Source organism: Biomphalaria glabrata, chromosome 5 (genome assembly GCF_947242115.1).
Source record: "Biomphalaria glabrata chromosome 5, xgBioGlab47.1, whole genome shotgun sequence".
Lineage (NCBI taxonomy): Eukaryota > Metazoa > Mollusca > Gastropoda > Planorbidae > Biomphalaria > Biomphalaria glabrata.
The window spans coordinates 52121607-52142870 of NC_074715.1; the positions used below are offsets into that span (position 1 = coordinate 52121607).

Genomic DNA, 21264 nt, shown 5'->3' on the forward strand with positions numbered 1-21264 from the left:
TCACAACACAGGGAAGACACACTTTGATGTAGTGACAGCACAGGGAAGACACACTTTGATGTAGTGACAGCACAGGGAAGACACACTTTGATGTATGTAATAAAGCGATCAAACACACTTTGATGTAGTGACAGCACAGGGAAGACACACTTTGATGTTGTGACAGCACAGGGAAGACACACTTTGATGTATGTAATAAAGCGATCAAACACACTTTGATGTAGTGACAACACAGGGAAGACATACTTTGATGTAGTGACAGCACAGGGAAGACACACTTTGATGTAGTGACAGCACAGGGAAGACACACTTTGATGTATGTAATAAAGCGATCAAACACACTTTGATGTAGTGACAACTCAGGGAAGACACACTTTGATGTTGTGACAGCACAGGGAAGACACACTTTGATGTATGTAATAAAGCGATCAAACACACTTTGATGTAGTGACAACACAGGGAAGACACACTTTGATGTAGTGACAGCACAGGGAAGACACACTTTGATGTAGTGACAGCACAGGGAAGACACACTTTGATGTAGTGACAGCACAGGGAAGACACACTTTGATGTATGTAATAAAGCGATCAAACACACTTTGATGTAGTGACAACACAGGGAAGACACACATTGATGTAGTCACAGCACAGGGAAGACACACATTGATGTAGTGACAGCACAGGGAAGACACACAATGATGTAGTGACAGCACAGGGAAGACACACATTGATGTAGTGACAGCACAGGGAAGACACACATTGATGTAGTGACAGCACAGGGAAGACACACATTGATGTAGTCACAGCACAGGGAAGACACACATTGATGTAGTCACAGCACAGGGAAGACACACATTGATGTAGTCACAGCACAGGGAAGACACATATTGATGTAGTCACAGCACAGGGAAGACACATTGTGCTCTAGTCACTACACGGTTAAGGCACACGTTGATAACACAATAAGCAAGGACACTTTGTCCCACAGAGCGGAGGAGGGGAGAGGGAGGTTAGAAATCAATTCGCCGGATACGATATAAGAAACTTGCCTCGAGGGCCAATCACAATGTTGGTTTAACATTGGAACAGACCAATACCATACCAGACTTGCAAACATAGAACGTGACACTTGCAAGCATATAACGTGACACTTGCAAGCATATAACGTGACACACGCAAGCATAGAACGTGACATACGCAAGCTTAGAACGTGACACCTGTAAGCATAGAATGTGACACATGCAAGCATAGAACGTGACACATGTAAGCATAGAACGTGACACTTGCAAGCATATTACTCATAACCCTATATGGCACAGCGGTTAATGAGCAGAAGTAATGCATTGTGTTGTCACATATTGTACTTCAAATATATTGCTACCTACATCTGGATGTGCGATGTTTAAACGGGATGTATGTTTGTAGGGGTGTGATGTTAACTGCTAAGATGTTTGAAAGATGTCACCAACAGACCAAAAATTTGTTTTTCTAGCGACTTAAACGTTTCAAGCATTACTTTCACGTGACACAAGAACTAAAGATGCAGACGACACAAGAACTAAAGATGCAGACGACACAAGGACTAAAGATGCAGACATCTCAATTAAAAAACAAAAGTAAATGACAAAAGCCTCAGGATACTTCTACCAATCCATAAAAATAAAGAGCCTCCATAAAGCCATGTCAGTTTTCCTGAAGGCATTTCTCGCAACGTACAGTCACAGTCTATCTGAAACTAATCGATATGGCTACGTTTTCACAAAGACTTGAATTTCACATTTATTTAACACACGCTCCATACGCCAACGCCTGGTGGGAATGACAATTTCAGGCGTTTCAATGTGCATCTTTAGACTAGTGATGCCTTTATCTACAGCCCGTGACGCGCTGCTATCAAGCCATAGCGCATAGCCGCGGGGGTTCGGTTCATTAGGATGCGCGAATTTTTTTTTTTTATTGCTTTTATATATCGAAGGTTTCATGCTATCTTATAGCATGCACAGAGCGCTTTGGTCCAATCTCTTTTGGAGGGAGGGGGGAGGTGGTATACGGGAGAAAATTCCCATGCTGCCTTTAGGCGCACAGCTCAGCTCGAGTCGGGATACAGAACCCCTTTGGTAGCGGTTTTGATACCTCACAGTCACACATCCCATTCTCGATGTGATGCGGCCAAAGCCAAGCGAATCGAAAATGTAAACGGCTTCCACAATGGAAAAAGGTTGGCCACCCATGCTTTGGGACTTTTGGCGAAACTAATGCCCAGACCTGGTGACGAGAAAATAGTCTACTTATGCAGTGAAAGAAATGATAACCCTTCTTCCCGATAGACACGAAAAGAACTTTACAACACCTGACTGACAATGTGGTAGTCCAATATGCATTCGAAATAGAGATACTAGAGTAACAAATAGATGTAACACAGTTTTAACAAATACTATTTAATACCGCCAAAGGCCGCACGCAACACTACAGTCACCCCGCACTTTTCTTGCCAAGTCTTAAGACCTGCACATCTAAGAAGAAAAAGGTCATGGGTTCAGACAATAGAATGTCACAACACACCTTGAGGCTGTCAAAACAATGTCCAAACAGACACGCCCTCACATCTCGGCCTCTCGAAGACGTCAATAACACAAGGTAGACACACACACAGACATGAAATGTAAACTTTACTTATCAAAGAGTTCGTCTCCGCACAGTCATAAACTCGAACACAAGACGGCATTTGGAACACTGCAGATCCTACGTCCCAGGGCGACCAGAATCAGTGTCAGCACATGTGCTAGCACGCGAGGAATGTGTCTTACTCCGGGGGGGAATGAGGCAACACAGCGCATTACCCCCCGACCACGCACGCTCCTAACACACGTCAATGAATGGTGACGCAGTCGGGGCCGGATGACGACTCCTAAGCAGTGACAAGACTATCAATTGGACGCAAGAGTGTCACACGTGCCATAACAGGTAAACAATGTCAGGTACCATTCTAACTATATTGTCTTCACGCGACTTCAGTTTCACAGACAACAGAACACATATACACACACGATCTAGTCCAGAACTAGATCTACATTTGGTGTAGCGGAGGGTTGGGTCTTAACACTAACCCTAACCAATGGCGCATAGTGAACTTAATAGGGCCTTTCTCTGTTGCTTGTATTTATTAATGGCATCATTCAGACAGTAATGTAATCTTGTATAGGCTTTGTTTGGACGCCCCGGCAAACATTTAACAAAATATTTATTTTAAACGGGAAGCGCGCGGTACAAGACACCATGCATATTTAAAAGAGACAATGCACAGATGCATGTCTTGTGGCTAAGTAGAAAACTGTGTAAAGTTCATGTTTCCCAAGTCAAGAATACTCCACACTCCCAAGAGGAAACACATGACTAGGAATCAATGGAATTGCTTCATTCGCGATGCTATTAAAGCCATGCCGTCAATACTATGGCTATTTCCAGCGACTCCACGATCTATTCTAAGCTGGTCAAATTTGGCGAAGGATGAAAGGAACATACTCCAGAGATCTACCTCTTGCAAACAGCTCCATAAAGTTCAAGCCAGACAGTTCAAATCTAATCCCGACAGATTTGAAGGTCAGAAGTGCAGGCGAAATTTAGGATGCTTAGCATCGCACGAGCTTCTGTCACTCAAAGTAGTATCAGTTGTCAACTAAAAGATGATGTCACTATAGAACGTGTCAACAAGGTTATTTTTGTGTCTATTATCGCGATTGGACTAATAACAATCAAACGATTAAAGGCACATTCCTCGTCCCATATGCTAGGACAAATTTGTACAAATGCTCCTTCTTCCCTAGTGCTATTAGAGCATGGAATGGGTTGCCTGAGCTAGCCAGGAAAACCAGTGGCTTGGCAGAATTTAAGTCATTGGTTAATATGCAAGACTAAATGCATGACGCATAAGACGTAATCATCTTCTTCTTGACTAACGTCTGTATTATATAAGAAGATAAGATTATAATACCGTCCAAGTGGACATAGGGTCAAGACGCGCAGGACAAAGTGCAACGAATGTTGTCCACTAGACAGTTCGATTCACCCAATTTAATACTTCTGCTTGATAGCACCCCAAAAAAAAAAATAAAAAATAACCGCCCTCTTTCCAAACGAGATTCAAAACCTATGGATTGTAGTAACTCTTAGCTTTCCTTGAAGAATAGTCCGACAGAAGAAATTAATGACATTTCTCCATGAAGCAAAAGTTGACCGGTATTCTGTCTACGGCACATTCTGGAATCAAGTTCTTATCACATAAACCTTGGTCATTCGCAGGAGACGTAGGCGAGAACTTTGATTTCATCCATTGTTTCCAACACTATGATATAAACTATCCATGGCACTATGATATAAACTATCCCTAACACTGTGATATAAACTATCCCTAACACTGTGATATAAACTATCCCTAGCACTATGATATAAACTATCCATGGCACTATGATATAAACTATCCCTAACACTATGATATAAACTATCCATGGCACTATGATATAAACTATCCCTAACACTATGATATAAACTATCCATGGCACTATGATATAAACTATCCCTAACACTGTGATATAAACTATCCCTAACACTGTGATATAAACTATCCCTAGCACTATGATATAAACTATCCATGGCACTATGATATTATCGGATGCGACAAAAAAAGTCAGAATTAAGAAAAAACAATGTGATAGCAACAAGTCAAACTGGATGAGTCACCTACACAACAGAAGCCAAACCCAGCTTCACTTCTGGAGTGTCAAGAACAAAACAAAAAGTACGTCATAAAAAAAAAAGTTTGTAAGACTTCCCTGTCGCCCTCTCTGAGGACTGGCTCCTTAATTAGACTCCACTAGCCAATCAAAACAACAACCAATATATATATATATATATTCTTTCAAAAACAAAACACGTGAATATAAGAACGGGCACACTGGTGGCCGAGTGGTTAAGCGCTTGGCTTCCGAACCTGAGGTCCTGGGTTCGTCTCGGTGAAGATTGGTTAAGACTGGGATTTTGAAATTCGGAATTTTTTTAGGGCGACCCTGAGTACGCCCAGCTCTAATGGATACCTGACTTCAAGTTTGGGGGAAAGAAAAGGCGGTTGGTCGTTGTGCTGGCCACATGACACCCTGTCCGTTAACCGTTGGCCAAAGAAACAGATGACCTTAACATCATCTGTCCCATAGATCGCAAGGTCTGAAAGGGGGAACTATACTTTTTAAAAAAAGTTTTCTGACACGCAGTTGTATCCAATTATAAAACCAGCAAGTTGTGAAATGTAACCAATAGAGTGACTAGTTTATTACAGAGATTTCTTTCCAACATTGTGTATATCCTTCTTTATGTGTCCATCTAGTTGTTTAAGTTAATAAGAGATTTATTTTAAAATTAACTAAGTGATTGTTTTAACTACTTGACTGAGGCAAACAGCTCGATGCTTCAATGCAGAGTGAATGTCTCTAGTAAATGTATACGAAATCAGAAATAGTGGTTTATCTTGCTAGGTATCTCCAACACCTTTAGCAAGGGTTGAGTTTTCACGTATTAATGCTACTGTCTATCTTTTCAAATAGTCATTCCAATCCTGAAGTGCCTTTAAGTTTAGCGATTTTAACCAATGGCATTTACCATGACGTGTGAGTTGATGAAATCTTAAGCTCTTCCAATCTGTGCTGAGTCTCTAATTATTTTTGTTTTATCTTGCACCAACTCTGGAACAAGAGCTCTTCGCACTAAGCCATTTGGCCTCCAATAAATCACAAGATTCATGACGACAAGCAATCGGATCAATGATAACATCAGACAAGTGATCGATACTACAGCTCACCCATGATGGAATGTTAACAGGAATCGAAGAAGACCGGTCAGCTTGGGCTGAGATGGGGATCTGTTCTGGTCAAGAGAATGGAAGAGATCGAACTAGGGGCAAGGCCACGTAAGTGTATAGAATACAATAATCTATACTAATGGCAGTGTCTTCGATTCCGAAGATTAAGGATGAGTGCAGTGTTTCACGTGACTGTGCACACACAGTTGTCACCTACATATTTGTTCACTTCTAATGCATTATTATTATTATTATAGCTTTTATAGCTCAGAGCGCTTTTGGTCCAATCTCATTTGTGTGTGTGGGGGGGGGGGAGGGGGTATCTAGGAGTTTGTTTTCCGTGCTGCCTTTAGGCGCTCGAACCTCGAGCCCCCTTCTAGGTAGCCAAGCCAAGCCAAGTTCAAGCGCACTTGGCCTCTCGACCACGCTTCCCATGCATGCATGTCCGTTGTCAACTATATATTATCAATTCTTTAAAAACGAAGACGATTGTAAAAAAAAGGACTCACGTGGTACTAGTGAATCAAGTCCAATCATTATCACCCCACCCCCCACCTCAGATTTAAGGTACGCTAAATGGGGACCAAAGCCATCTAATCAATTAGCCTTAAGTTTCACAAGCTTAGCTTGAAAGGAGTGACTTCCCTTGCCGACAACTTACTACGATATATTTTTATTAGAGGATAGATGGAAAAGGGCATTAAGTATCCCCCCCCCCTTTTTTTTTCCGCGTTGATACATTTCATACCATTATGACATCAGTAGGATTCACGCGAGTACGTGACCAAGTGACAGTCACACCCCAAGGCCGAACTGGTCGCCAGTGGATGCGATGTAAGATACTAGGAAAGACATGCTCAGGTGAAGTGTCATTTTATCAGGTAGTTACCGATCCCCCGTCAGTGGACATTCCTGCTGACCCCTGCATCTACGTATCTACGCGAGTACGTGACCAAGTGACAAGTCACACCCCAAGGCCGAACTGGTCGCCAGTGGATGCGATGTAAGTTACTAGCAAAGACATGCTCAGGTGAAGTGTCATTTTATCAGGTAGTTACCGATCCCCCGTCAGTGGACATTCCTGCTGACCCCTGCATCTACGTATCTACGCGAGTACGTGACCAAGTGACAAGTCACACCCCAAGGCCAAACTGGTCGCAAGTGGATGCGATGTAAGATACTAGGAAAGACATGCTCAAGTGAAGTGTCATTTTATCAGGTAGTTACTGATCCCCCGTCAGTGGACACTCCTGCTGACCAATGCCTCTACGAATGTCACAAGTCCGATAAAAAAAACAAAATGGCTGCGGGTCTCTAGACCACACTTCCGTGTTCCAGCGAGTTGAAAGAGAACAAAGTGGATCCCAGAATCCCATTGATTTAAGGCTCAGACTGTAAGTACATACACGATTGCGTGCAAGTTAATATTTAATAGAGAACTCAGCAGATTCCTGGGCACGTTTCTGGTAAGCAAACAAACAAAATAAAATGTTTGCGTATGAAGATGAGATCGATTTGATTACAATCTTTCCTTCCAACCAGATGGCCTTCAGTGATGGGCTGGCCTTTGGCTAAACCTTAGGCAGCAAGTTGGAAGTGGCATCGAGGGTTTTTTTTATTCCATGCTATATTTGTATAGATCTAGGGTATTTAAAGAAGTCCGTGTGTTCAGCTAGTTTTGTAAAGGTTTGATTGAGGGAAAGTACAGCAATAGTGCTGGCCTTCGTTAACTCTTTCTCTCCGTAATTATTTACCACATTCTGGTGGAATGAACGTTGGTATCGTCAGTTAGGAGAGAAGGAGTTAACTCTTGGCCTAGAAAGTGGCGATCTCACTATCATGTACTTTATAAGTAGCCAAGTTTAAAACGTTACTAGTTCTTAATACCCCCCCCCCAAACTTGATAGCTAAAACAGAGGCGTCGCTAGGGTTGGTGTTACCCAGTGCGGTTAGCTAATGTCACCCCCACCCCCAAATCACTATTTCCCATATATTGTTATCCAATAAACAAATAGCTTTACAAATAAAATGTGCACGTTTTTTTGGGGGCTATTTATCAAGCGTAATAAATACATTTCTTTAGTCAAAATAAATAAATAGTAATTTTTTTAGTTCTTTGTTCTAAAAACGATTTTTTTAAAGCTTAGTAAATTGTGACCAGTGGCGTAGCTAGGATGGGGGGAGGAGGGAGGGGAGAATGTGAAAATCCCCCCAGGCCCACACTTGAAGGGGGCCCCCAAATGAGTGTCTTTTTACATAAAAAATTAAATATTACGCAAAATCCAAAGAGGTCATGCCCCCGGGTCCCCAAATTCCTAGCTACGCCTCTGCTTGTGACGCTATTTTGACTGATCATGAAGATTTGAGAATAACAAGTTTAGAAGTGCTTGGGGCAATTGTCGCGTGATTTTAAAGTACTGAACTTTTAAAAAAAAAAAAAAAAAAAAAAAGAAGACAAAACTAAAGGAATAAATTTTGTTATAAATGCTAATAAGTTTGTGATTGTATTAAGGCGGGAGAAGTTTGCCTGTAGGCGTGTCTCGGAATGTAAGGACAATTAAAACAAGGAAGAAACAAAAACGTCCCAAATGAACAAATGATTCTACAGTTTAATAAGACAAAAAGCTTGGTAGTTAATGTTCAGACTTTTCTTGGTTTTCGTTTGACTCTAAAGTTTTCATTTCATTACCAAAACATCCCGTGAGATGGTATTATTAGACTATTAGGACTGGACCAAATTAAAAAAAAAAAAAAACGTATTGTCTTCGATTCCCAATATTAAAGATGAGTGCAGTGTTTCACGCAGTGGCGCCCCCCGCCCCCTTGAATATTTTATCACATCTATTGCAAACCAAGTCGTTTGGGGAGGGGGGGGGGGCGTTTTCTTTTCAGCACTTGCGCCTTATCTCAATGAAACCACTATTTAATTTAAATTTAAACAGTTCTAGATTCGAACGTATTCCAATTGGACAGGGGTTCTCAACCTGTGGGTCGCGACCCCCTTGGGGGTCGATTGACCATTTGCCAGGGGGTCGCTTAAGACCATCGAAAATATGGATTGTTATTGCCTACTCTTCTATTGCTGTATGTGTGTGTCAGGGGAGGGGTGTCGCGGCTGAGTTGGGGGGGGGGTGTAAAAAGGGGTCACCGAGCTTAAAAGGTTGAGAACCGCTGCAATAGGATTACACTTTAAAGTGGAAATCATATGACCCCACACAAAGGTCATCGTTCCTCCAGTCCGATCCTTCACGTGAGGAAGTGTGCACATCGACGCCAGAGTTTAAGATTGTAAAAAAATCATTCAGACGAAAAAAAAAAAAATATCAAAAGTCAAGTTACTGTATGTGTGTGTGTGTCTGATTGATCTAAGCATAACTAATAACATATAATATACACAGCAAACACTGATACTAAGATTGGAACGCGAGAGCAGAAATGAGTTCAACATTCCCATCGCGTCGAGAGTTCAAGGGAGACTAATATGATCAAGGGAGACTAATATGATCCGCAAACACTTTTCGAAATCTTAAATCGATGCGCATTGAACTGATAGACGTCAGTCCAATCAATAAGAAGAGAAACCAAAATGAGTCCAGCACTAAACGCTGCTAGCACTGAGTCCCGGCTTTAATCCATCATTTACATCAAAAACGTCATAAGTAAATAGGAAGTCGATAAAGTGCTGCAAACTAGAGACCGTTCCTAATAGCGCAATTATTCTCCATTCTCTCTTGTTGTGTACACGTCTGAGCCGACAACAAATCAACAGGTTTTCTTAGGTCGAGTTCTTCTGTGCGTATCTTATTGTTTGAGAGAGAGAGAGAGAGAGAGAGAGAGAGAGTGAGAGAGAGGAAGACAGAGAGAGAGAGAGAGAGAGAATGCAAGGAAGGCAAGTTTTCACCGCGTCAATTAAATAAGACAACATGACAGCAGCTAGTTTGTTGTTGTAAATTGTAGTTGCAACATGAAATTGTTCCAAGGAACAAATATTGACTCGAGGAACACACACACACACACACGCACGCATGCCTAAAGATGGAGAGCATACCATAGAAAGTAAGCATGATTAGTTACAGCTGAACACTTGGTGTGACACTGACTATGATCAAACTTTCTTTTTTTTTAATGTAACTGAGGGAAACTGGTTGGTGGCTTATGCTCCGTTGAGATGTCTGAAAAGGTTCGAAATAAATCCTTTTATGAACCTTTTACTGGGAAAGGCTTTTATCCCGTGGCCAGGATGCAGGATTGGCTCTCCACCGACCCTTCTGTCTGAAAGCCCCCTGTCAACTAGATGATCATTTAATCACATCTGTTTGTTCATGGGTCACGGTCTCATCCCATGCGAGGCCGGAGCCCGAGCTCGCCAGGGGACAAACTCAAAATTACTATAAGGTATCATTGCGTTCCGTGGGAGGGGGTGGGCATCTTTGCCCGTATGGAACCGGCTGGGAAAAGGTGCAACGGATGCGGACGGGTTAGCAAGCCTTTGTTATATCACTTGCTAGTAAATTCGCTAGACCAAAACTTTGGTAGCCAAAGAAGGCGCCACATGCAGGTGACAACATGAAGCCTTAGATTGCACACGATACACAGAGTAAAAGGTGCGGGTGAACCTGTAGTTTGGTTTACACTTCAATATAATGGCACTATAGTGTTATCAACAGACTTCTCACTAAACAAAAAATATTCCTTGAATAATGATTAGCACGTCCAGTAAGGACGCAATAAAATCAAAGAAAACAAAAAAAGAGAATGATTATGTGAGACTAAACATTCAAGACTTTGTAACACTAATCTTGAACATTGCGATGGACTGAACGTTTTCAAGTTCATACAATTAAAGAAATAATCAACAAAAGTCCACGGGTCTGCGAACATAACATTAATACCACTGCACTGTACACATCTGACTCAATCGGAGTGAAATAAAACGACATAGATAGAGAGAGAGAGAGAGAGAGAGAGAAAGAGAGAGACAGAGAGAGAGAGAGAGAGAGAGAGAAGTGGAGACGTAATGTGGAAACGAGGACATGTGGAGAATGCCCACGTGGAAATATCCTTCATCTCACATGCCCACACTTAAAAAAAAAAAAACCCAGACAGCACGATAAACGTTTGCTCATGAAAGTGAAAGTCGAAATCTAAACTCAAATCAGCACCACCACATTACCTGCTAGTTTCTCGTCTCTGCTTGCACTGGCCGTCACAATATACGACGTCATAGTTGGGCTTCCACTCTTTTCTTTGGCCTGTTCTCGGGCCACACTCGAGCGGCGACAAAATCGCACGTTATTTCAGCACAGAAAGCCTATAAATAGGATCATTCTTTCCACGGCACTGTCAACTAACTCAACCACCAAAACACAAGTCTGCCAGTCCTCCTTTATTCCGGAATGAAACAATTTCAAAAAAACCACAAAGCAGTGTTTCAATTGATGTCCCAAGTCTCAATTTGCCGCATACAGACGTAGATGTATAAATGTTTTATTGTAATAGAATTAAAAAGGGGGGCCGCACTTTCGTTAGAGTTAAATTGCACACAAAAAACCTAGCTCTAAACCAGATACATTTGAATATGTACTAACTTGCACCGCAAGAGGTGGTAAATACGATTTTAAATGTTAAAAAAAATTGCTTTCAAGTCAGCTCTCACAAGTCACGGAAGACTCCTTTTGATGTCTTGTTGCACAGAGACTGATAGAAAGGTTCGGGCACTTCCCGCCAGAAAGCAGGTAAAACATCGCAGACGGACGAGAGGAACTGGCATGCACTGATGACATCATTTCCTATCACCACGACATGGATGAGGTCAACGAACTCTTTGGATCACGTAGCAATGCAGCCACCAATGAATCCAGACTAGGCTTCAAACAACTTCCTGTCAGACGTATTCAAAGCCTCCACTGGCTCGAACTGTTACAAGAAAACTCCATTAAATTTCACTGTCATTAATTGCATTGCATTACCAGGACATCAAATTAACACGACTGTTTTTTTTTATGTTGACTTTGAAGGTAGATCTAAGACAGCATCCCTTTAAATTTAGATCTAATACAGCATCCCCAAGAAACGCTTTGGACCTACCGACACTATTTATTGTTTAAGTCAGCATTGTATTACTTGAGTAAATAATGAAATAGCAATGTCATATATAGAATCCCTAGCCTACTACTAAGTGCCTATCAACTGACTGGCACACAGCAATTCCCAGAATACACCATCTTTCGGTGATCATTCATTGCAGCATCACGTGTTCCACAGGAGACGATAAAATGTAATCGCTCATCGCAGAGCTGAGTATCGATACCCGAGCCAGTGGCAACTTTTACGCCAGAAAATGCTGTCAAAGTGAGCCGTGTCGCGTGACTCGAGCGAATTCATCAGCTGAATAGCCAAGCAGCATTTGGCGGTATCGCGGAGAGCTATGGGGGACACCTACTGTCTCCAGTTACTGTCACGTCTAGCCTGACAGCAACACAGGAGTGAGAGGAAGGGAGGAGCAGGAAGAGAGGGGCCCACGCCTCCTCAGGCTGAGGCGAACCACAACGGTTTTGTCCTTAACCACTTCAGTGGTGGCACAAGACAGGAATGCGCGGTGCCGCCCGCGACTTTATCGACCAGACATATGTCTGCAAGTCAATATGGCATATTGATGACTCCAATGATAAATAAGAAAAACATTTTTTACACTAAAGCTTAAACGAAGTGTAATTGTATCAATTAGTTTGGATCAGTCATGTCATTACAATTGTAATAGATCTAGAGTCCTAGACCAACTGTGCGATTAATGTTTTTTTACCAATTTTTTTGTGTGCACTATCTCAATACGCTACTACGATCCTATCACTTATCTGGACCAGTTGTGACAATGGGAGTGGGGGGGGGGTGAGAACGTGAGGTACTATGACTAGAGAAGATTGTATAGTTATATACTGTTTGTTTCACTTTAGAGCGGGCACCTAAAAAAGGGGACTAATTCAGCTTATACTCATACACACGCACACACACACACACCACTTCAGTCAAGTACTATTTATTTCCCTTAATTGAGATACCAATCAAAAACCAATAGTCAATTAACTAGTGGATTAATTTTTTAATATTGATTCTTGTGTTATCTTCTTCTTCTTATCTTATATAATACAGACGTTACTTCAAAAAAGAAGATGATTACATCCTACACCTTAAATTCTGCCAAGTCACTGGTTTTCCTGGCTAGCTCAGGCAACCCATTCCATGCTCTAATAGCACTAGGGTTATCAGGTAAAGGAAATGATTGTGCAAAATTTTAGCTCGATTGGAGATTGGGTGCCAGAGAAATAAGTGTACTAACTTTTTTTTACCAGACAGACAACAGAGTAACTAGTGCTGTAGTAGAGTAACTAGAGTGGTAGTAGAGTAACTAGTGCTGTAGTAGAGTAACTAGAGTGGTAGTAGAGTAACTAGTGTGGTAGTAGAGTAACTAGTGTGGTAGTAGAGTAACTAGTGTGGTAGTAGAGTAACTAGAGTGGTAGTAGAGTAACTAGAGTGGTAGTAGAGTAACTAGAGTGGTAGTAGAGTAACTAGTGTGGTAGTAGAGTAACTAGTGTGGTTGTAGAGTAACTAGTGTGGTAGTAGAGTAACTAGTGTGGTAGTAGAGTAACTAGTGTGGTAGTAGAGTAACTAGTGTGGTAGTAGAGTAACTAGTGTGGTAGTAGAGTAACTAGTGTGGTAGTAGAGTAACTAGTGTGGTAGTAGAGTAACTAGAGTGGTAGTAGAGTAACTAGAGTGGTAGTAGAGTAACTAGTGTGGTAGTAGAGTAACTAGTGTGGTAGTAGAGTAACTAGTGTGGTAGTAGAGTAACTAGTGTGGTAGTAGAGTAACTAGTGTGGTAGTAGAGTAACTAGAGTGGTAGTAGAGTAACTAGAGTGGTAGTAGAGTAACTAGTGTGGTAGTAGAGTAACTAGTGTGGTAGTAGAGTAACTAGTGTGGTAGTAGAGTAACTAGAGTGGTAGTAGAGTAACTAGAGTGGTAGTAGAGTAACTAGAGTGGTAGTAGAGTAACTAGTGTGGTAGTAGAGTAACTAGTGTGGTTGTAGAGTAACTAGTGTGGTAGTAGAGTAACTAGTGTGGTAGTAGAGTAACTAGTGTGGTAGTAGAGTAACTAGTGTGGTAGTAGAGTAACTAGTGTGGTAGTAGAGTAACTAGTGTGGTAGTAGAGTAACTAGTGTGGTAGTAGAGTAACTAGTGTGGTAGTAGAGTAACTAGTGTGGTAGTAGAGTAACTACTCTAGTACAACTTAATACAAGGGAAATAACAAATTCAAAAATTTGTTGGTAGCCTAACCCAAGTTATCTTATAGCTTTTCAATCAAGAAATCTGAAGTTTCCAATTTCGTTATTATGTTACACTGATGGAAAATATGGACAAATTCACCTAAAATGTATTTAAAATGTACTTACTACGGTTCCACTAATCTGAACTTGTAACAAAGTAATCCTATAAAGATGGTCAACTGTTTGCCTCGGTATGTTGTAAGCTTTTAATGATCTTTCCCTTATCTGGAGAAGAATAATCAACAAAAAGGTCATTGCTCTTTTTTGAACAAAGGGAAACAATTTTCAAGTTTGAAAGGCTATGAGACAGAGTTATTACATTTTAATTTTTAATCAGATAACTGATGGGTTCCATGGAAACTGTTTTGAACAAACCATTTAAAAGAAATTAACCAAAAAATTTAAGGAACAAGAAATATGCTTTTATAACTGTCTCGGTTAGTTTTACTAGTTTCAGATGTTTCTCCACAAAGGAAGAGTATTACGTTCTGTAAAATGAAAATTGACTGCAATTACGTCTAACTTCCTGGAAACTGCTGTAGCACTACCAAAGATAGTATTGACTCTTAATAGTCCGACTCTGAATTAAATGAAATTAAATTGGTCTGAATTAAATGAAAACACACAGCTTCTTTGACCTTAAATATAATAACAAATATAGGTTAGGGGTACAAATATAAATACATTTGACTCTTAATAGTCCGACTCTTCATAATCTGACACACTTTAGTAATCTGACAGTGCAATGATGTAAATTTATGTAATTAATGTAGATACTGATTTATTTGATTCATAAGCCAAGTTGTTTGATTCCATAAAAAAAAAAAATTAATAGAAGGGTGTTTGAATTAAATTACGATTTTCTTACCAAAAATTATTTCAAACAGCCAGTTTTGGACATAAATGTTAATGATTTTACATTATATTTTTTTGTTTGTTGTTTTTTTTATAGATAATAAATGGGCAAATGTTTGGAGTGTGCTTGGTACATTGAATGAAGTTAAATGCCTAGCGCTACTAGATAGATCTAAATTTATATACGGTCCCAAGCCCGGGTGAGAAAGGAGGAGGGTTTGGCGTGGGGCTAGCAACCCCACCCTGTAAAACCACAATTGCTACAGAAATAGCAAACTTGACACATAAAGAAAACTATACAGATCTTTATGGAGACAGCTTGCTGCCCAATGCGCCGAACGGTGCGGGAGGACCTAAGTCTAAGTAAGTAATATAGAGGATTCAGCTATGTAGGCAAGAATGGCTATCCTAACCTGTACTATACTACAAAAGATCATTTGTATTAGAAAATTATTAAATTAATAAAGAAAAAACACAAACATTCAACACACGTCTAATCATGCAAACATAGTCTAAAAGTCTTTGTAGAAGTCACTATCCCAGTGACCTAATATTGGTAGAAAAAGTGTGTTCATATTTTTTTTTTTTTGTTCGTATTTATGCATAATTTGATTTTGAAAACATCTTTAAATCATCTTAATGATTTCATGTGAGGGGCTATGCCTGGGGATCTTAAAATTTAGTTAATGTTAATATGCCTGGGGATCTTAAAATTTAGTTAATGTTAATATACTATAGACTATAGAATTAAAATTTGAGTTTATTGATGCCTAATATAAATATAGAGACTGTCTGCAATAAATTATGGTGTCTGGAATCAAATAATGTGGGTGAAATTTGTCCGAATTAAATGAAAACACACAGCCTCTTTGACCTTAAATATAATAACAAATATAGGTTAGGGGTACAAATATATAAAAAATATAAAATATAAGTAGTAATCCTTATTCTTCTATGTCGAACCATTGTCAAATATTAATGGCTTTAAACTTTAATGCGCTGTCAAAGTCAAACTTTACCTATAAAAAAGTATAAGTAAGGTGTCCGAATAGCATGATTATTCATGATAAACAACTCTAACTCTAGGTCTCTATATCTAGAGTCTAGATCTACTTTATATTATAGATCTACTTAAATTCTTTAACACTAACACTGAGCGGCAGTACTAACACTACTATTTTAACTATTTACTACTAACAGTGCCACTAACAGTATTACAGTAACACTCGTCACTAACACTCAGTCTCAGTCACTGCTGTCTGTTAGTTCGCAGTGTCACACTTAACACTAACAGAAACAGTGCCAGGATAGAATTCTAGACATACCAGAGAATTGTAGACCAGATCTAGATTAGTTCTGGATCTATAAACCATATAGGATTTTTGCTAAATAAAAAAGTAGATCTAGATATTTAGTTCTTAATATTAATAGGTTCATAAGGTTAAAGGCATAATAAATAAGTCATATAAATATAAATGTTTTGAGTGTCATCTTCTAATCCCAAATAACGCATGCGCAAATTCGTAGTTTATTTCCCTTGAATACAAACTTCCGTATCACTTCCGTAAAAATGTTGCTGGTAATCACTTTCTCCTTGAAAGAGTTGCGAATCTAAAAAAGAATATACAAACGGTTCCATTGCATTTGTTTGTTATAATAGCAAGTGGAATAGAATATTTATTTTAAAAAATTTATATTAAATAATTATGCAAATTAAAGACGCACGTTTAATCAATATAGTTATGTAACTTTTTGTGTGTAGAGGTGTACCCGCGATAGCTCAGTTGGTAGAGCGGAGGACTGTAGTTGATATAGATAGCTATCCTTAGGTCACTGGTTCGAATCCGGTTCGCGGGAATTTTTTTTTTTTTCGAAACGCCATGTCAAAAGTCTTTATGTATTTCCCAATAGAACGGATTCGATAAATTATATATTGAAATTACAACAATTTGTTCATGCCGGTCAGTCAGACATGTGAATAAATCCACTGATCAACGTAAAGATTCGCTAGTCAATCAATCAGGGCACAGTAACTAAGGACTGGAAATAAGCTAACTTCACTCCCTTATTTAAAAAAAGGAGACAAATCTGATCCAGGAAACTAAAGACCAGTGTCACTAGCCAGCAGTAGCGGCCTAAGAGGGTGGCAAAGGGGGGCATCCTCCCCAGGCCCCGCGCCTGAGGGGGGCCCCTGGATCGGAGATTTCATTGTCACCAACTTCGAAAACCAAATCAGTTCTCATAAACTAGGACTTGCTACTCAATATTTTAAGCTCTTAACAATCATTTTTGGTTCCAAAATACCGTTCAGTTTAGGTAAAGACAACATCTAATGATCTGCTGATTCTAAGAGGCTATCATGATACTATCATCGTTTGACACAGGGGTTCTCAGCCTGTGGGTCGCGACCCCCCCCCCCTTTGGAGGTCGAGTGACGATTTGCCAGGGGTCGCCTAAGACGATCCAAAATATGGATTGTTATTGACTACTCTTCTATTGCTGTATACGTGTGTGCGGGGAGGGGGGTCGCGGCAGAGTGGGGGATTGTAAAAAGGGGTCGCCGAGCATAAAAGGTTGAGAACCGCTGGTTTAACAGTTCACAATAAAAACGTGTAGGCGGAAACAACCAATCCTAAATCGTATATTTCGTATTTAAACATCGACGTCCGAACGGATTTTAGTAGGGAAACAAATAGTAATCAAATTTAGAATGCACCTTGCATTATTACAATTGTATATGAAAGTCATTTATAACATTTGTAGTAACATAAATGCAACTTTTGAAAAATAGATTATTTTAAAAATGAAAATTAACTAACAAATATACAGTGTTTTCTTGACTTTAGCTGGTGATACGTTCTAAGACCGAACTTTAATGTCATATTTTCGCGGTATTTAATTTCATATACGTACACTATTTTCGGGTATGAACAGTATCACAGGACAACCCCAAACACTTAAAACCTCTAGATAACCATCTCCCATTTCATTAATAAATCTTACATGCTGTTCCTTTTAAAAAACTCATTAAATGTTCAGTAATTTTTAAAAGTGTCATTAAGCACTGTTGTGTCGCATCTTCTTTTTTGAAGTAACGTCTGTATTATATAAGAAGAAGAAGAACAAGAATTAGTACCTAGATCTATACATTAAATATAGGCCTACTGTTAATTTAGTCTGCAATGGAAAAAAAAAGGTTGAGGGTGTAGGAGAAGGATTCCTTAGTTAGCACTGTAGTAACCTAGCCTGTATTGAACCAAGTTGATGTGCTTGTACAGCTATTCCGGCCATTTGCTTCCAGAAAGTGTGGCGATGACGTATTAAGTTGTTGTTTTTTTCCAATAGGCTACTGTGCATAGACATCGTGGGGCCGTGGAAAAACCCATGTCATCGTGTTAAAAAAAAACAAAAAAAAAAAGCGAGCTTATTTTTATGTTTTAACTTTTTTGAAAACCCTTCCGCAAAAGTCGGGTCTGCGAAAGTGTAGGGACCACAGTAGCTCTTATAGCAGACTTTTTTCTTATAGAACGTCCAATTGGCTTCAATTTGCAGAGTGAGAGAGGAGACATAATGTTAGTAGTCTTATCTTATCTTATATAATACAGTCGTTACTTCAAAAAAGAAGATGATTACGTCCTACGCGTCATGCATTTAGTCATGCATATTAACCAATGACTTAAATTCTGCCAAGTCACTGTTTTTTCCTGGCTAGCTTAGGCAACCCATTCCATACTCTAATAGCACTAGGGAAGAAGGAGCACTTGTACAAATTTGTCCTAGCATATGGGACGAACGGTATCCTTTTATCTTTGTGTCTTTCAGAGTATTTTATTAAATTTTGTTTTTGTATTTGAAGATTATGGTTCAGTGTTTTATGTATAATTGCTACTTTACTTTTGAGTCTTCTGTCCTGAAGGCTTTCTAAATTTAGTGATTTTACTAAAGGTGTTACTCTAGTCAAATGTGAATATTCGTTTGTTATGAATCTCACTGCTCTATTTTGTGTCTGTTCCAGTTTCTTAATGTTTTCTTGAGTTGAGGGGTCCCAAACGGAGGATGCATATTCTATTATTGTGCGAGTGTTTTCCCAATTATTTGCATCTGTTAATGCAGAACAATTACAATACAGTCTATAACGTACTGACGTAATGTAGCTATGCGATGTTCTATGTTTTGTAGCTAAAATAAAAGCCACAGCTTAGAGGCGGACATACTGTTATTGTTACAGCGTAGAGACGGATGACATCAGATCTTAAAATACCCGTATTATTCTGTTGCAGCCATGCGATTTATCACACGACACACTGAATAATATTAACATATAACATTGTTCTTTGAAACGCAATGTAATTTTCTGGTATATAGCATACACTTATTCACTGGTCTTTCTTCGTTTTTTTTTTGTTTTATCCTTAAAAATATGGTAATATCGCTTTTGCATTAAGCGGACTTTCGGATTACCGAAGTTGTGGATTATCGGGACGCTGGCCTGGGGGGCGATTTGTGTCAGCTGGCCACACATGCAAAGCTACCCCTATCCGCATCACCGCAGAGTTATGTGTGGCCTCCTTTAGTCGCGAAGCGACTATGGATCATCTCATGGAAATGGGATGAATGCCTGGGCATAAGTTGTGGTCGGAACGATGTCGCCCACACATCAGTTCCCCCCCCCCCTCCACGCAGCTGATGTATCCAAAGGAACGGCAGTGCCGATACAGTTTGGGGTCAGCGGCGTCGCAGGTTCTGCCAGAGTGTAGCACTGGGTGCTGCAAACTGCCTTAAGGTCGCCAGCTCCTGATTTTTCCTCAGGGTTGACTCCCGAAACCTTTCCCATGATTGGGTAAAGCTGCAAGGCAACAGAGGTTTGAATTCAGAGTTTTCCTTCTCCTAGGTGGGTAGCCAGCCATGGCTAGCGAGCCCCTCCCGCTCGAAGCTTACTGGTTAAGGCGCCAGTTACTCGCCTTTGCCCCTTCTCCTGTTAGTGAAAACAGTTCCGACGGACTCAATATCTGAGCCACACTTGAAGGCCAGGAGTTGGGACTGGTTGTCAGAGGCTATTCGAGACGCATGCCATTAGGAAGCATTTTATAGGCAGTGGAGTGCTTACATCTATTACCGCTTCCGGCAATGACAACCTGGCGGAACCACCGCAGAGTTATAACAATACAATAATCTTGGATTGTGAAGAAAAATTTTAAGCAAACAAACAATTATTCAGACGGAGAATTTTTTTTTTAACAGAATCCTTTTTTGACTTACTTGCCAACTCTGTTGCACATGATTTGCTTTTTAAATGTCGCTGTTATCTTATACAATACAGACGTTACTTAAAAAAAAAAAGATGATTTTATTAATAATAGTGTTGCAACTAACGAAGGTAAAGATACATTGTCAACTTTTTTGAAGTGGGGAGGATTTTGTACTTTTTTGTGCCGACGTTTCGGCGGGCCAGATGGAACAACGTCGCTGACCGGTTCAGGCCCGCGGGCCGTACTCTGGGCATCACTGTTGTAACCAAATCTCTCAACTCTTTCTGGTCAGCAGCTGTACTTAACAGAGTATAAAGATATAGAGGCTGGTTTCACGTTGACCAGTCAGCTTTTCCTTGGACTGCCCTTTCTTCGTGCTCCCACCACTTACCTTGATGGATGACTTTTAAAGTGAGTCGCGTCTTACAATATGAATAAACTTGTATACATCATTAATGTCTTTGTGAGTTTTAAGGGCGCCTCTGAATCAACTCAATTGTTATGAAGTTTCGGTAAGTAAAGGCGGTTAGTCGTTGTGTTGGCCACGGTACATCCTAGTCAACCGACGGCCAAAGAAACAGAGGAGTTTAACATCCTTTGTCGATGAGATCGAAAACTTTGTCGATGAGATCGAAAATATAACTGCGTTCAATATGGGCATTAGCTTGGACCTCTTTATGACAGGGCGCTTTGTTTAACCAGGCTTCAGCTCAACTCTTTTGACAGTAAAAACGTAGGACGTAATCATCTTCTTTTTTGAAGTAACGTCTGTATTATATAAGATAAAAAAATAAAACAGTTTAGCTGATGTAGAATTTGTAAGCTGAAAAGAGGAATTGTAAAAAAGGTGTACAGCACATGGATATAGAAGTTACTTAGTGATTTCATAACTCGGGAGGTAATTATTTATTCTCTGGCACTGCCAGGGTGAAGATTTGTTAAGTAAAATACAAATTGTTTCCCTTGAACATAGTCTTATGATGTGTTAGGTCAGC

General features: G+C 40.0%; 1 protein-coding gene and 1 non-coding gene across 5 annotated transcripts in view; one reads left to right on the plus strand and one right to left on the minus strand.

Moving 5' to 3' along the window:
- LOC106076036 (protein FAM135A-like) overlaps positions 1-16532 on the minus strand; it is a 48738-nt gene extending 32206 nt beyond the window's left edge. Inside the window, exons 1-2 of one of the 4 annotated variants that reach the window (XM_056029013.1) lie at positions 16346-16532; positions 14292-14390 (exon numbers count right to left, since the gene is read on the minus strand). Coding sequence is in view for 2 of the 4 variants with exons in the window: in XM_056029010.1 (XP_055884985.1) it covers positions 11022-11073 (52 nt within the window). In the remaining 2 variants the exon portion in view is untranslated. Of the gene's footprint in view, positions 1-2445; positions 2633-2673; positions 2796-11021; positions 11360-14291; positions 14391-16345 lie in introns of those variants that run through there. The other 3 variants (XM_056029010.1, XM_056029011.1, XM_056029014.1) reach the window with 3 other exon arrangements.
- Positions 16533-16789: 257 nt separating this feature from the next.
- On the plus strand, positions 16790-16877 carry Trnay-gua (transfer RNA tyrosine (anticodon GUA)). The gene is given in 2 exon segments: positions 16790-16826; positions 16842-16877. It is a non-coding gene; the product is annotated as a tRNA-Tyr (tRNA).
- Positions 16878-21264: the final 4387 nt, after the last annotated feature.